Source organism: Dendrobium catenatum, unplaced genomic scaffold (genome assembly GCF_001605985.2).
Source record: "Dendrobium catenatum unplaced genomic scaffold, ASM160598v2 fragScaff_scaffold_621, whole genome shotgun sequence".
Taxonomy (NCBI): domain Eukaryota; kingdom Viridiplantae; phylum Streptophyta; class Magnoliopsida; order Asparagales; family Orchidaceae; genus Dendrobium; species Dendrobium catenatum.
The window spans coordinates 8,861,359-8,878,017 of record NW_021319083.1 but is presented as its reverse complement, the minus strand read 5'-3'; the positions used below and the strand labels follow the sequence as shown (position 1 = coordinate 8,878,017).

The 16,659-nt window shown below is 31.1% G+C and overlaps 1 protein-coding gene across 2 annotated transcripts; it reads right to left on the bottom strand.

The window, feature by feature from the left end:
• Positions 1-274: 274 nt before the first annotated feature.
• Positions 275-16,247, bottom strand: LOC110111111 (60S ribosomal protein L3-like). 2 transcript variants are annotated; one of them, XM_020842841.2, is made up of 6 exons: positions 16,088-16,246; positions 15,711-15,809; positions 14,893-15,003; positions 12,005-12,309; positions 882-1,291; positions 275-770 (listed from the first exon to the last, which is right to left on the bottom strand). In XM_020842841.2, exons 2-6 carry the CDS (start codon positions 15,793-15,795, stop codon positions 512-514), a joined length of 1,170 nt encoding a protein of 389 aa, XP_020698500.1. In that variant the 5' UTR covers positions 15,796-15,809; positions 16,088-16,246; the 3' UTR covers positions 275-511. The 2 variants fall into 2 exon arrangements, with proteins under 2 accessions (XP_020698500.1, XP_028550965.1); XM_028695132.1 differs by lacking the exon at positions 14,893-15,003 and having other exon boundaries at positions 16,088-16,247.
• Positions 16,248-16,659: the final 412 nt, after the last annotated feature.

Sequence of the window (16,659 nt, the reverse complement as noted above, 5' to 3'; positions counted from 1 at the left end):
TCGGCAATTTAAACCCCCCAACACATTCAGTAAAAATATGCTTTCTCTTAGAAGTTCATTCACCTAGGTGAAAATCTATCTACAAGTAATTTATTATTGAAACATAAAGGCAGCGAGCGTATACTAAAATCTGACTAAGACGAAATTAACAAAAAAAAATCAATATTTGCAAGCTCGCCAACTTAAATGCTGAAAATTTCATTTCCATTATCTTTCGGTCAATAAAAAAAAAAGCATCAGCAAAACATCAGTAAAAAAAAAAATCGCTTACATAGACCAAGAAAAATTGAGGGCAGCGGCATCAAAAAATCAAAGCAATGACTAGCTAGAAGGCTAATTCGCAGTACTTAAAACACCAAATGATCAAAATTAACGTCGGGGCAACAACGGCATAATTGGAAAAGGCTGAAAATATGCGGCAGATATTCTTTCTAATGGAACTCATCAATATAAAAATTGAAAGAAGAAGAAGACCCAGCTGCGAAAATATTATATAGAATCTCAAGAAGTTCTAAGCCTTGAGCTTTCCGTAGAATTTCTGCTTCTCCTGAGTAGTCTGGAAACGCCCATGACCAAATTTGGATGAAGTATCGATGAACTTAAGCTTAATCTCCTCCAGAGCCACACGTGATGTCTGCTTCAGTAAAGATTGACGAAGAGTGACAACCCTCTTCTTTGGGCCAACACAACAACCTTTGAGCAAAAGATAGTCATCTTTCACCACTCCAAAGTGGGGGAACCCACCAATGGGAGTAATATCCTTGTCAGTCCTATTCAAACAGAAAAATATATTCAAATCTGAAATATTAAAAATGCTTATAGGCTCAAGTTACTTGAGATAATTTCAAAATTGCAGTTAGCAGAGTGCAAGGAGATGTAACCTATCAAATTCAGTACTAGCTAAGTGAGACTCATCTCCAGCTTTGCCGATCTTATAGACCTTCTTATTCAGCTCAGTGCGATGGTGGTAACCATTCTGACCAGCACGGGCAACAGTAAAGGAAACTCTGGCTGGATGCCATGCACCAATACAAGCCACCTTGCGAAGCCCCCTATGTGTCTTACGGGGTAAACGGGTTACACCCCACCGTGTGACGACACCCTCATAGCCCTTACCCTTGGTTACACCAATAACATCAATCATCTCGTCTTTCTGGAAGACTGCATCAATGGGGGCCTGCTTCTCAAAGAAGCTGTAGGCATAATCAACCTTCTGAGCAACAGTTCCTCCGTTGACTTGAATCTCCATCAAGTGAGCCTTCTTCTGCTTCAAACCCTTCATTTTCCTAATCTGAATAATAGAGAAATAAAGATGAGTTTTTTTAAAAAAAAGGCATGCCGATCCCACATATTTTTGAACAAAAAATACGCTTAAAACAATCTAGAAACAACAGGATTCAATCAGATAAAATGTTACAGTTTGAAGTGAAAACATCTACCATGCAGTGTGTTGCAAGTTGTACATTATTGGATCATCAATCTTTTATTAACATTCTATTAAACTCAGTTGCAATAAAACAACTTAATAGCACTAAAACAACCTATGTGGAAAATGTCGAGATAAATCTATGAAAGGGTATTTGATCTATCTGTGGTTATTTTTTAAAAAGTACAACTCAATGATGTTTATTCATGTGTAATATGTCTAAAGAAATCCACTAAAAACATAAGACCTATCCAAACAAATACATGGCAACAAGATAAACATGAATAACTTGTCAAACTTCCAATGCAGTCTAATCATTAAAATTTAACTTTCAAGAACAATTATATATGATTTCAAAATCATTAACAGCCACAACGGAAAAAGTGTCAGACCACGCATGATTCAACAACACCTCTCCTTAAGAGGTATGCAATTTTAGACCTTTATTGGAAATAACACCCCCCACACACACACAAACACACACAAGTTCAACATTAAAACGAGCTTGACTAAAATAATGTTCAAAACATCATACTCATGTGTCCTAAATATTTTATAAAAAAACTATTTTCAAAATATTAACATTTTAATTTTCAAATTTTTATTAATTAAAAAATAAAAAACTAAATTTCTTTTCTCATCTCCACAACAACAACCCAATCACCAGCACTCAATACCTATCCCATAAAAATTCTCATTTGCAGTTCACGAAAAAGGTTTTACATCAACACTCGAAGGCATATTGATTTTGATTTTAATGAATTTAATGAATGATAACATCTCAACATTGATATCTGACGCATGACATTAACAATCAACCCTTGATAACACTATTGTCTCCCCTATTTTTTTAACACTGCTGTCTCCCCTCTCAATGCTAAAATTTGTGACTAGGCTTTCAAAATTGATGCCCCTTTCTCTCACAATTATAATGTATCTACAATAAAAGACATTCCTCCACATAAGGAACTTATTTTTAGTAGTTTCATATTCAAAATAGAGCAAAAGATATTTCTTCCTCTCCATTCTTGCTCCTCCGACTAAAGAATTTCATCCTACATAAGTTTAGCAGATTGAAAATTTAGTTTTGCAAAAGAGAAAAAACTATGAGGAAAGGAAAAGGGGAGAGGAAAAATAGAAGTAATAAAATTTTAGGTGCAATATCCAATCATTGCTTTTTAAATTTCATGTGTTCTTCACATCAAGGTTTTAAAAGGCGAAATTGGGAATCGAGGCGAGGCGTAAGCCTCGAGGCGGATCAAGGCGTAAGCCTCAAAAAGATTAAAATAAATTAATTTAAAATTTTAAAAAATGACAAAAAATAACAAAATATTATGTCAACTATGAATTTGAAGATTTGTTTTAAGATAATATTACTGGAATACAAGATTTAAAATAAACTTACTTAAAAATAAAACATCCCCTTAGGATCAAGACCCAAAGCAGGCTCATCATCACTTTGATTGTCTTCAGAAGAATCTTCATAATTAATGTCAAAGTCATCCTCCAACTCTTCTTCATCTATAATATTTTTTCCTTTATCTCCTATATCAGTTAATATTTCATTAGCTCTAAAATGAAATAATAGTAACATACAAAATAATTCATTATATTTAAGATACCTTTAAATTTTTTTGAAGCTCCAATCTCACTTTGTTTCTTTCTTTTATATATTTGGGTAGTTGTTTCATTGTCTTCTTCATTGATATGACTTTCTCCTTCTGCTTCAACTTCAGATACATCAGCATTCTTAGGAGTAACCCATTCATTATCAGATTGTAGTTCATCAACAAGCAAAGGGTCAATTTCATTCTCAATATTTCCCTGATTTTGCAATTTGAGATGTCTATCTTTCAATTTTTTGTTAAACATAACATAAACTAGTTTGTTCATTCGATCTGCTGCCAATCGATTTCTTCTCTTTGTATGAATTTGATTGAAGATACTCCAATTACGCTCGCATGCAGAAGCCGAACACGTTAGGCTAAGAATTTTAACTGCAAAAGCTTTCAATTCAGAAACATCATCTCCAAATTGAGCCCACCAACGTTCTACATGAAGACAAACATAGTATTTTATGAATATTGGTTGAAGTAGAAGACTTGAACATAAATATTAACATTAAAATTATAAATACACAAACTACAAACATACCAGGAGATCGTGTTTTGTAGCATGCTTGTGCTGCTCTAAATCCAAACATTCCCTTCTTCAAATGAAAATCCTCAAGCTGATCATTAACTTTGAGGTAGCTTCTTTAGAAATGAGTCTATTCATACATGCATACAAACCAGTTTTCACCTCTTTGTCAACATGAAAAATCTTTATCATAATGAAATTGGGGATTTAAATAGTACGCAGCAGCATGTAAGTGTTGGTGTAATTGTCGATCCCACTTTTCATCTATAATATCCCATATTTCTTTGTAGGCACTTTCTTGACCTCCCAATTCTTTTGCAATGTCTTCTTTAGCCCTATTCATTGCTTCATAAATAAATCCCATAGCCGGGGCCCTCTCACCATCAACCATTCTAAGCACCTTTACTAATGGTCATATTGTCTTCAAAGCATAATTTGTACTGCGCCAGCCATCATGCAGGTACTGGCTCGGTACCGAGCATGTACCTAGCAGTACCGAGCATGTACTGAGCGGACAAATGAAAGAAAGCCGAATCAGGAGTTATTCAGGCTTTCGTTACTGCACGTCAAAGTCAAGGCCACAACACCGCGTACCTGCTCTTCCGACCTAACAGATGCCTAAATGTTTCCTGCACTCACAACTTCGGCTTCGTTTCTTTCCCTGCATCCTCTCCTTCTGACTTCGTCTCCTACACTCACGGCTTCGTCTCCTTCCCTCACGGCTTCGTCTCTTTCCTCACGGCTTCGCCTCTAGTTCGTCTTTCAATTCTCACAGGAAGCCCTAATCCTATATGCGAAAACACGAACACGAATCGGTTGCGTCGTATTTATATATATACCGAAGAAAAAATTTCGAGGCGGTGCCTCATACTGCCTCGAGGCGTTACGCTCTAGTGCGTACGCCTCATGCGAAAAAATCGTAGGCTTCGCTGGATGGTTCGAGGCGTAAGCCCGGATACGCATGACTTCCGCCTCGAATTGAGTCGCGCCTCGTCCGCTTATTTAATGGTTGCTTCACACAAATAGGTCAACATAATCCCTTCATAAAAATATAATAGATTAGTTTCAATTTTCACCAAATTTGTATTTGATTTTACTAATGAAAAAAAAAAATGTTTAAGCAAGTTTGGATAAAGCAATTTGAAATTAAAATTTTATGATAATTATGAAATGTGCTAAAAATAAAGAATGAGCACTACTATTGGATGATATGAAATTATGATGGCTAATGTTTAAGACCATAAGCCTTCAAGAAATCATATACCTAATTTAGAAATAAATTTCTAAATGTGGAGGAAATATTGCATTTAAATGCATTTAATGTAGTGCCAATTACAAAGGCTCATATTCAAGAGTGAAAGTCAAATTAAGAATAAAAAAATAAGTCAAACAAGCCGAATTAAGAATAAAAAAACTCTTCCTAAAGAGATGTCACTACCATGTACTCATGGTTCATGTCATTTTGCTTCCTTTTATCTAAATTGATAATGCTAATGTCAATATAATTTCATTTAGGATAAATGGGTATTAATCTAAGAGAAGAAAAGGTGTTGCAACAGTCATTTGTATAAGACATTTAATATGCAAACCCGAGAACTTCCTTTTCAGCATATAAGAAATTTTCATCACAAGAATACATTTACTTTTACTTGTAATAATAATCATGCAAGTTATTTTCCACCAAGGTATAGTGCCATTAGATCAAAATTATTGCAAAGGGAAAAATTCAATATTGAGAAGTTGCTTGAATTTACAAAAAAAAAAAAATTGAAAAGAGAAATGAGTAAATTAGGTGTGTGATGGCTGAACTAACCTTAAAAAATAAATCACTAATCAATTTTATGGCAAAAGTAAAACTATAAATTGTAAAAGGCAATATAAATATAAAATTTTCATTTATAATTTAATTAAACAAATTATTATGATGATTATACCTTCAAATGTTATTCAAGTAACTACTGACAATGCTTCAATTTGCGGGGCAGTAGCATTGCTTGTTGAGCACATATATCCTCGTGTCTTTTAGACACCATGTGTTGTGAATACTCTCAATCATTCTTTAAATAATACGTATGCAGTTAAAGATATTGAGACAAATGAAATCACTTAAAATGTCATTAGATTGTAGTGGTTACTGAAGATGTTGCTTTAATTAGAAATTTTACAAGGAATCATCAACTTTGAAAATACTTGTGACTGAAACTCATTTTACTTTAATTATTACATTGAGAAAAATCAAACAAATTAAAAATGCACTTTAATCGATAGTTATTAGAAAGCAATGGTCATACTAACTTGAGGATAATGTTAGAAAGTCAAGATATGTGAAAGAAAAAAGATTTATTGATTTATGATGGGATAAAATTAATTATATTTTATCTTTTATAAATATATTATTTATGAGATGCTCGAAATTGCAGACACATAAATCTTCTTTGCATTTGATTTACAAGACATGAGATTTAATACTATCTAAAGTGAAAGACACAATATATAGACAAAATGAAACAAAATAATTAAGACTTAAATTTTTAGTGTCTTTTATACTATTTTAGAGGATAGGTGGAGCATAAGTAACACACATACATTATTTGGCTCATTCTTTAAATCCAAAGTATAATTTAATTTATTTTTTTATAAAATATTCTCATTTTATAAAATAATAATTACCTAATTTATTTCCATATATTATTGAAAGATATTCAATAAGGATCTTAATTATATTTCTACTTAGAAAGATTTAAAATTTTCAAATGTGTGAAAGGCTTTTTTAAAATGTTATATTTCAAATGAGCAAGAGAGACGAACAATGAATGCAGAGCTAGCCAAATTCTTTGGATTAACATCAACATCAAGCCTTTATACCACTATGTGGGGTCGGCAATATCAATCCTTTTTCATCATTATATCTTGTTAAGAGTCAAAATCTCATTCGAATCTAATAAAAAAGTCATTTCTAATACTTTCTAACAAAGTCTTTTTAGGTCTATCTCTATCTTTCTAAACATAAGCCAAATCTAATACATCTACTCTCCTAACTGCAACATTAAAAGGCCAATATTTTATGTGACCAAACCATCGCATTTTGCATTCTATCTTATCATTCATTGGAGCTACTCCAACCTTTTTACATATATACTTGTTTTGCATTTTGTATTCTATCTGTAAGAGTAAAGTCACTCGTCCATCTAAGCATCTTCATCTCTGCAACACTGAACTTAATTTTATGCTTCTCTTTTAATGGCCAACATTCTGCACCATATAACATTACATGTCTCAACACCTTATAGAATTTTCCCTTAAGTTTGATGGATACTTTTCTATTACACAATAGACCCAATGCATTCTTCCACTTCGACCATCCAATATGAATTCTACTAATAGTATCCATCAATTCCATCATCACTTAGAACAATAGAACTGAGATGTCCCCATTAGATCTATTACTATTAAAATTACACTCCTTGTATTCGATTGTAAATCTACTCAAACAAAACTTTTAGACTCTAAGGTTGTTTTGCTTCAACCCTCTCTATAGTCTTATCAACAAGAAAAATATCAAAAGAAAAAAGCATACACCAAGGTACATCCTCTTGCAAATGTCTAATAAGAACATCCATAATTATAGCAAAAAAGATATGGGCTTCAAGTTGATCCTTCATGTAATCCAAGTGAAATAGAAAAATACTTGGTCAAATCACCTTGTGTTTTAATAAAAATAAGAACACTTGCATACATATCCTCAATGACTTGAATATAAGCATTATTAACTCCTTTTCTAAAACTTTCCAGAGAACTTCTCTTAAAACTTTATCATAAGTTTTCTCTAAATCCATAAATATCATATGAAAATCCTCCTTATTCTCACTACACTTCTCCATAAACACTCAAATGTATGGCTTCTATTTTTTGGATATCTAGAGGAATTCGAAGATCAAGAATTTGTATATGATAAGTAGAGGACGGCTCCAAAAATATGATAGTTGACTCATTGAGCTTCAGCACCCTTACTTCAAACAATTATCACAAAACTTATGAGCCAAGGTCCTCCTATTTTGTAAGAGAAATTTGAGCACATACTCATTCATCCAATCAATGAAGAGAAAAAAATCACTCCACAATTAAAAATTTAGTTTATGCATATACAAATCTTCATTTTCTATCAAATAAGACCTCCAATTATATGGATAGTGATAACAAAATGTGAGATGGTGCAGGAGATGAAATTGAGTCACCTCAATGTTATGAGAATTTTGGAGATTAAAAATCTTTCTATTGATGAGCCAAAATTAAAAGTAATTCTATTTAATGATGATCTTGAAGGTCAAAGAAAAAATATGACGAAAAAGTTAATCATATTATTCATTTTAATGAATAGTCGACTATTGTATCTTGAATCTAAATATTGTACTTAATAGTTCAATCTTACTTTTTATGAACCATTCAAGTTTTCAAAATTAATATTAGAATTAAATGAGTTATCATTTTTTTATCATTCTTAATATTATACTTATTTCATTTCTATGTACTATATTTTAAGATATAAAAATTATAATATTATGTCAAATTTGTATTTATGTCCTGAATTTTTTATAATTAATGTGCCCCAAGTAAGAGTCATGTCGTGTCTTATCTTGTCGTGTCAGTGCATCCTAGCACAACAAAAATCCCTACCCAACATGAGCACCTAAACCTCACTTTCATGCTGATGGAGAAAGTATACATGGAGTAGGTTGTGTATTACCCTCCAATTATATGGATGGTGATAACAAAATGTGAGATGGTGCAGGATATGGGATTGAGTCACCTCAATGTTATGAGAATTTTGGAGATTAAAAATCTTTCTATTGATGAGCCAAAATTAAAAGTAATTCTATTTAATGATGATCTAAAATGAAATATATAGAGTGTAATTTTAGTAGTAATAGACCTAGTGAGGGGATTGTGACTTTGGGCGATCAAGTCATTAATAAGAGTACACGTTTTAGATATCTTGGATCTATTATTCAGAGTGATGGTGAAATAGATGGGGATATTATCAGCAGAATTCAAGTTGGATGGTTGAAGTGGAGGAATGCATCGGGCTTGTTATGTGATAGAAATGTACCCCTCAAACTTAAGGTAAAATTCTATAAGATGGTAGTGAGGCCTGCAATGCTTTATGGTGCCGAATGTTGGCCATTAAAAGAGAAGCATAATAAGTGGCTTTACCCTTAGAGATAGGATACGAAATGAGCATATACATGAAAAGGTTGGAGTAGCTCCAGTAGAAGATAAGATTAGAGAGAGTCGCCTTAGATGGTTTGGTCACTTATAAAGGCGGCTTTCCGATGACCTGGTTAGGAGAGTAGAGGTATTAAATTTGACTTGTGTTAAGAAAGACTTGGTTATAAAATATTAGGAATGACCTTTCTTTATTAGATTTAAATGAGAATTTGACTTTTAATAGGACACAATGGAGAAAAAGGATTCATGTAGCCGACCCCACGTAGTGGGATAAATGCTTGATGTTGTTGTTGTTGTTGTTGATGATGATCTTGAAGGTCAAAGAAAAAAATATGACGAAAAAGTTAATCATATTATTCATTTTAATGAATAGTCGACTATTGTATCTTGAATCTAAATATTGTACTTAATAGTTCAATCTTACTTTTTATGAACCATTCAAGTTTTCAAAATTAATATTAAAATTAAATGAGTTATCATTTTTTTATCATTCTTAATATTATACTTATTTCATTTCTATGCACTATATTTTAAAATGTAAAAATTATAATATTATGTCAAATTTGTATTTATGTCCTAAATTTTTTATAATTAATGTGCCACAAATAAGAGTCGTGTCATGTCTTATCTGTGTCGTGTCAGTGCATCCTAGCACAACAAAAATCCCTACCCAACATGAGCACCCCAACCTCACTTTCATGCTGATGGAGAAAGTACCCATGGAGTAGGTTGTGTATTACACTCCTATAATAAACATACATACTAATTATTAAAAAAAAAATCTTACCATTATCTTTTAAAAAGTAGGAAAATACACAATTTTAACCTTCAAAACATAATAAAAGTAATTTACATATTATATTATTGTATTTATGAGAATGTTCCTTTCGATCTCTTCAGATATGATAATAACAAAGTTTAATTAATACATTTAAATTTAAATTTAATTAAATATTATATATTTTTATTTTGAATTCCAAACATAATCTGTGAAATAAGCAAATGTAGCAACGTCCATACTTTACAACCAAAGGAATCCATTTATGTGAACAATAGGGGTCTCAACCCGTCAAGCAGCAGCATTACAAACAAAGCCTAAACTGAACTATACATATATGCACGAGTACTTTCAAGTTTTGCATCCATAATGATATATTCTAAACAGTATTTTCAAAAGGCTAAGAAAAACTATCAAAATGGTAAATCACTAATCACTTTATGTTCTAGAAGTCTTATCATGCAGAAAAAATTAAACACAATGCAATTTGGAAAAGGAAAAATTATGAACATTGTATTCAGCACTATTAAAAAATTTCATGTATTTTGGTACAAGTTCAGAATTGGTATCAAACATGGGCAAATTTTCAAAAAGAACACATTTTGATGGATCATGAGTTAAATTAAATTTAAAAAAGATCAAAAATGCAAAGGGAATTTGCATTTTATGTTAAAATGCAAAGCGAAATCGCAGTGATCATGTTTTCTATTAAAACGTGATTTTATATTGCATTTTTCATGTTTTTACTGTTCCTAATTATTATATTTTTATTCTTTTAAAAAACTGCTTCATTCTTAAAACATTTAATAAATAGTTTTATTTAAATATTAAAAATAATTTTATTGAAATAAAATTTTTTATTTTCCTATTTAAATTATTACTTTTTAAATGTTAAAAACAAAATTTTATATTAATTTTTTTTTCATATTTATAACTTATTTTTTTAAAACGAAAATAAAATTAAATTAAATTAATTTTAATAAAAATTTTATATATATAGAAATTTTATACATTTATTTTAAAAATAAATTTAAAATAATTTATAAATATATTTACTTTTCATATTAAAATATAATTAATTTAAATATTTAAATAAATTTTTATTAAATTTATTTAAATTTATTTTATTTTCATTTTAAAAAATAAGTCATTTGTTTTTAATATAAAAATATTGTTTTTAAAATTTAAATCATAATAATTTAAATCGGAAAATAAAATAATATTATTTCAATAAAATTATTTCTAATATTTAAATAAAACTATTTATTAAATGTCTTAAGAATGAAGTAGATTTTTAAAAGAATAAAAAATAAATAATTAGAAACAGTAAAAAACATGAAAAATGCAATATAAAATCACGTTTTAATAGAAAACGTGATCACTGTTCACGTTTTCTATAAAAACACGATTTCGCTTTGCATTTTCTGTTAAAATGCAAATCCTCTTTACATTTTTGATCTTCTTTAAATTTAATTTAACTCATGACCCTTCTCCTAAATCGTAAATCAAATGTGTTCCTTATAAAAATTTACCCTATCAAACATATCATTAACTATCAATGTCCAGGCTTGTGATTGCATGCTCTATATGACATCTTTAATTTAAATACAAGCATGCAAGAATAACAAACTTATGAAAGCCTTGTCATGTAAGTAGCAGCAACTATTTTACAAACCCTAAATGAAAGAAGCATTTGAACAATAAAGGAAGTATCTACGCAAGAAAAAAAAGGCTTAATTAAAATAACTATAGGTCATAATTACAAGCCATCAAAGAAGATAAAAATATATAAAGAGATTTATGGTATGCCTGCACGCAACAGCAACAACAACATCTAACTTTTATCCCACTATGTATGGTCGGCTACATGAATCCTTTTTACCATTGTGTCCGATTATGAATCAAATTCTTTTAGATCTAATAAAGAAAGGTCATTTCTAATATTTTCTAACCTAAGTCTTTTTAGGTCTACCTCCACCTTTTTAACATAGCATAAATTTAATACATTACTCTCCTGACCGGGTCATCAGAAGGCCGCCGTTTTATGTGACCAAACCATCTAAGATGACTCTCTCTAATCTTATCTGCCACTGGAGCTACTCCAACCTTTTCACGTATATGCCCATTTTGTATCATGTCTCTAAGAGTAAAGCCACTAATCCACCTGAGCATCCTTATCTCTGCAACACTTAACTTAATATTATGCTTCTCTTTTAATGGAAAACATTCTACGCCATAAAGCATTGCAGGTCAAGCCACCATCTTATAGAATTTTCCCTTAAGTTTGATTAAACTTTTCTATCACACAACAAGCCCAATGCATTCCTCCACTTCATCCATCCAACTTGAATTCTACTAATAATATCTCCATCAATTTCACCATCACTCGTCAAGCCTGCACGCAATAAGAGAAAAATTAATCATAATAGATATACCTGAGTGTGAGCCAACACACGGACAACAGATGCATATTTCTTCATCTTCTCAAGCTGAGTTTGGATTTCTTTCTTTCCTTCTTCAGATTCATATTTCTTCGAATACTTGGTAAAAGCCTTCTTCTTGCTCCTATACCAGTTCTTATAAAACCTCCTCCTGAGTTCTTCACTCAAATGCTGAGCCCAGACAGTATTAAGTGAACGAAGACCACGGGGAGTTTTTATATAACCAACAACCCCCACAATGACCATGGGTGGAGTCTCAATGACTGTAACAGCCTCACATGTTTCCTTCTTGTGAAGCTCTGCAAATTCAGAAAGAAATATTTTGAACAAGTTATAATCAGAGTACTTATTAAATTATTGGTTGATCCAATAACCATGAAAGATGCATTTGTTTGCATCTAGTGAAGCTCTACAAGTTGAGAAGGGAAGCTTAAAAATTGTTTTAATAAAGAGCAGTTGTGAAGTTCCAATTAATTAAATCAAAACCAAGATTGCAGCAGAATTTTTATAATGCTGACTAATAAACTACAAATTCAGATAAAAATAATAGCACGGTTTCTTGTGCCAGGAATATAAGGCTAAAACATGCATGACTCAACATAACTAAGATGATTAAAAATTTAGCAGCAGAAAAGAACATCCTCCTCTAACAAATTATCTCTTACATGTAGACTGCATTTATTAGAGGTGACAACAGAGGATACATGTAAAAAAGAATAGAAATACCTTTAACATAGCAACCAACGAAGTATTGATTATTTAAAATGATAGAAAATAAAATTTAAATTTAAACTATCATTTCTAAGGAGTCAATTGGGATCACCTTTGTTATTGGGTTTTTATTTTTCTTTGTATCCTGTATCATTTATATTTTGACACGAAAAAAAATATATATATGTTTGATGGCTTAAAAATATTTTATTTTTTTTATTAAATATCAAATAAGATAATTTATGCAATGGTGACAACTATCGCCGGTGAGGCAGTGGTGACAAGTAGAAAAATAGCAACAACAATAGTCGATCACAATGGTGGCAATGGCTAGCGACGATAATGATGTTGGCTAATTGTGTAGTTTTTAAAATACTCGACACATCTCAAAGTTGTTTTGAATAATTTTAAAGACATGGATATGTTTTAAAAAATAAAAAATAAAAAACAATTAAAAATACACAAAATATATGTTTTTTTAAAACAAAAACATAAGTGATCTGAAACAATCCCTAACTATTTCAATTTTTAAAACTTACAAAAGGTTAGTGGCTAATATACTTAATTAAACTCAAACTATGACTCTAGCTAGATTAGAAAAACCTTAGCTAGCAAGACTAAATATAAAGATGGTAGTTGGGCTATTAAAAAGTTCATTGTTCATATTTGATCGTGTAAATTCCATAATTATCTTAAGTTAAACTAATTTTATAAACTTATTCATTTAATGAGCCCAACACGAGCAATCTCATGTTTCATCCAAGGTTTAAAATTGCACACTTGAGTATTGATACGTCTTTCTTTTGTGAGGTGAGGCGTAAGCCTCAAATAATGTTAAGACATAAGTTTCAAAATCTAAAAATTGTGTAAAGTGAAAATAAATGTTAAAAGTAATTTTTTATATAATAACCAAATAATATTTTAAAGGATGACATATTAACATTCTATTGAACTAAAAAGTACAAAGTGATATGCATATGAAATAAAAAATTGCACAAGACATAAAGTAAAAAGTGATAAATTGCGCTAAACAGAATTGAAATCCAATTATTACAAGAGAAAAATAGTATAAAATGAAAAAATTACATAAAAGTACCATATAGCATCAAGTTCAACTCTACATTACTTATTTCTTAGTTTCCTACTCATCTACAATTAATTACTAAAGAAAGCTAAAACAATTGACAACAATTCTAAAATCCTCTGCACTATCATCATTGAGGGAGTCTTTATTTAGTCATTGCCATAACAATTGGTCTCACTCCTGCGTCATCCTGTGAAGTCCAATGCCTCTAAATCTGCTTCTTCTTTATCTATTTTAGTCATCTTACTCTTTCATAAATATTTATCATCAACATAAAGATGACAGTAATGCTCTAAAATTTTTAGTTGAGGAGGTAATTGTGATGTGCGGCTTCTAAGTGATACCAAGTGGCATCTACAACGGTGATGGTTGCAGCGAAGATAGCAGGCTGGAGATTAGAGCAGTTGAGAGGAAGCTATTGCGGCGCGTGGGTGCATGAAGGCGTAATTTGTTTGGTTCTCTAGCTTAGGATTTCAATAAATTTTAATTAAAAATATATAAAATGGGTATGGTTACGCCTCATGCCAGCGAGGTGAGACGCCTCAACCAAACTAAGGCGCACCCTCATAAAAAAGTTTAAGGCATAAACCTCAAGCCATTTTTCATTGGAATTTCATTTAGGCGAAACTCATATAGCGCAATTTTAAATAATGATTTGATCACATAGTGCTCGATGGTAGCTTGATTGTGCTAATACACATAAAAATATGCAAAATGATCGTGTATATAAATTTGTATGTATATATGTGCGTGTAAATGAATATATTATGTATATTCATATTCATATTCATATATTTAAATTTATATGTATATATGCACACATAAAAGGTGAAATGTTTATTCTATAATTTACATATGACAATCAAATAGAATTTATTCTTGTAAACACCTCATGCTTGATTCAATCAAAAAACAAGCTGAAAAAAAAGGCTTGTTTACTTTAAGCTAAGTCAGACAATACATGAGTTTGCTCAAGTTATACTCATTTCTACCCTTATATGGTTGGGGCATTCAAAACTAAGCATTGCATTAAATTTTTATGGAAAAAAAGAAAAATAAATTGAAGAAGAAATGCTTTAAAACTTACTTGATCCTGGCTTCTCCACCTCACGAACAATGTGAGTCATCCCAGCCTTATAGCCAAGGAAAGCTGTAAGCTTGCAGGGCTTGGTTGGGTCATCCCTTGGGAATGACTTCACTGCATTAAGAATGTGTCAATAAATGAAATATAATACATAAAAAATGCATACACAAGTTTCCAAAAATTAAGTGATAGAAGAATTTAGCATTAAATAACAATACTGATTCACACAAATGAAAATAATAAGTTGTCAAAGGCAAATGGCCAAGTGAAAAATAAAAGCTAGGCGTGAGATATTCTTGTTAAAATTTAACTCAATACATGATACTTGACAAACTATAACAAATCTCTATTTTGCAAGTTAATATATTTTGCTCATAAAATAATAGTTTATAACCCTTCTTGATTTATGCCTTGTAAAACAAGAAGGGCTTCCAAAATGTTAAAATCATGTTGCAATTAAGAAGATATGTCTTACATCCTGGTCCAAATTTCAAGCAAATCCTCAACTAAAATTTCTGTATAGCAAGATTTAACGATGGATAAAATATTCAAATTTGGTGAAACTGAAAAATGTTCAAACATTGCTGGTAAAGGAAACATAAATCTAAAGTAAACTATACATGATCCAGCAGAATCCGTTAAAAGATCAAAACCATAAATACCGAGAGAAATTGAATTAAAAACATGCATAAATCTTAATTGAATCTAAAATAAAGGAATTCATAAGCACTACAACGCAGTCAAAAGCTTAAAATTATAGGCCTTAATATAACAAAAATTGTCATTCAGCTTCAAGCTTGATAAAAAGAGAAAAAAAAAACCTTTCCCACGGTGCCGAGAAGAACGTTTCCTTGGAAGAAATCCAAGAGACCCGTGCCTCGGGTGCTCAAACTTCCTATGAGACATTTCCTCTGCTCACCCTGCATAGTATAACCGTCGTTACTCGGAAATTCTGGAAATCACAAAATTTTAGCAACTAAAAAGAATTAAACAAGAAGAAAATCGAAATCACTGCTGTTTGGATGAACATAGTCTGAGAACGAGAGACGGTATGCGATAAGAAGTAATGTGAATTTCCGAAAGTCAAATAGGTTAATTGCGTAGGCTATCTGATTGAAAGCCACATGAACAAGAAGAAGTATGAGAGAGAAACCCTAAATCCGCCCCTAGTTCTGGTGTGGAAGAAAGAGCCACAAACCTTCTACGCCAACGTCCCTCTCCGCGGCGGCGGGCTCCTAACTCTCACAGCACAACCCTAATGGTCGATTTTATACATAAGAGCAACTATAAACACCTTGAGATCAGAGAACAAAGACGAAAATACGCCCTTACAGGTCGGGCCGACGGCCCATTCTTTACAATCGAATCTCTATAATTTATTTATGTCTATATGAGAAACTATTCGGTGTAAAATTTGGACAAAGAATGTCTTCTGAAAATCAACTAAAATATCTCACGTCAGCAGCATCGAGTTATGATACCGAGCATAGGGTGATATGACACATTCTTGTTGATCTCCGGACGACGTTCAGTATCCGCACATAATAATTAATCCTCGTGTAGAAATCTTTTTTTTCCCGAGATTGTTAGTCGGACTTCAAAATGTTATGAGCAGAGAGGTTAAATTTTAAAATATTATAAAAAACTTTTTAAATTATAATTAAATTATAAAAAAATATTTATTTTTTATAATATATAAATTAAATAAATATTTGAATTAAGCTTGAACTTTAAAAACATAATATGATATAATTAATGTATTATTGACAA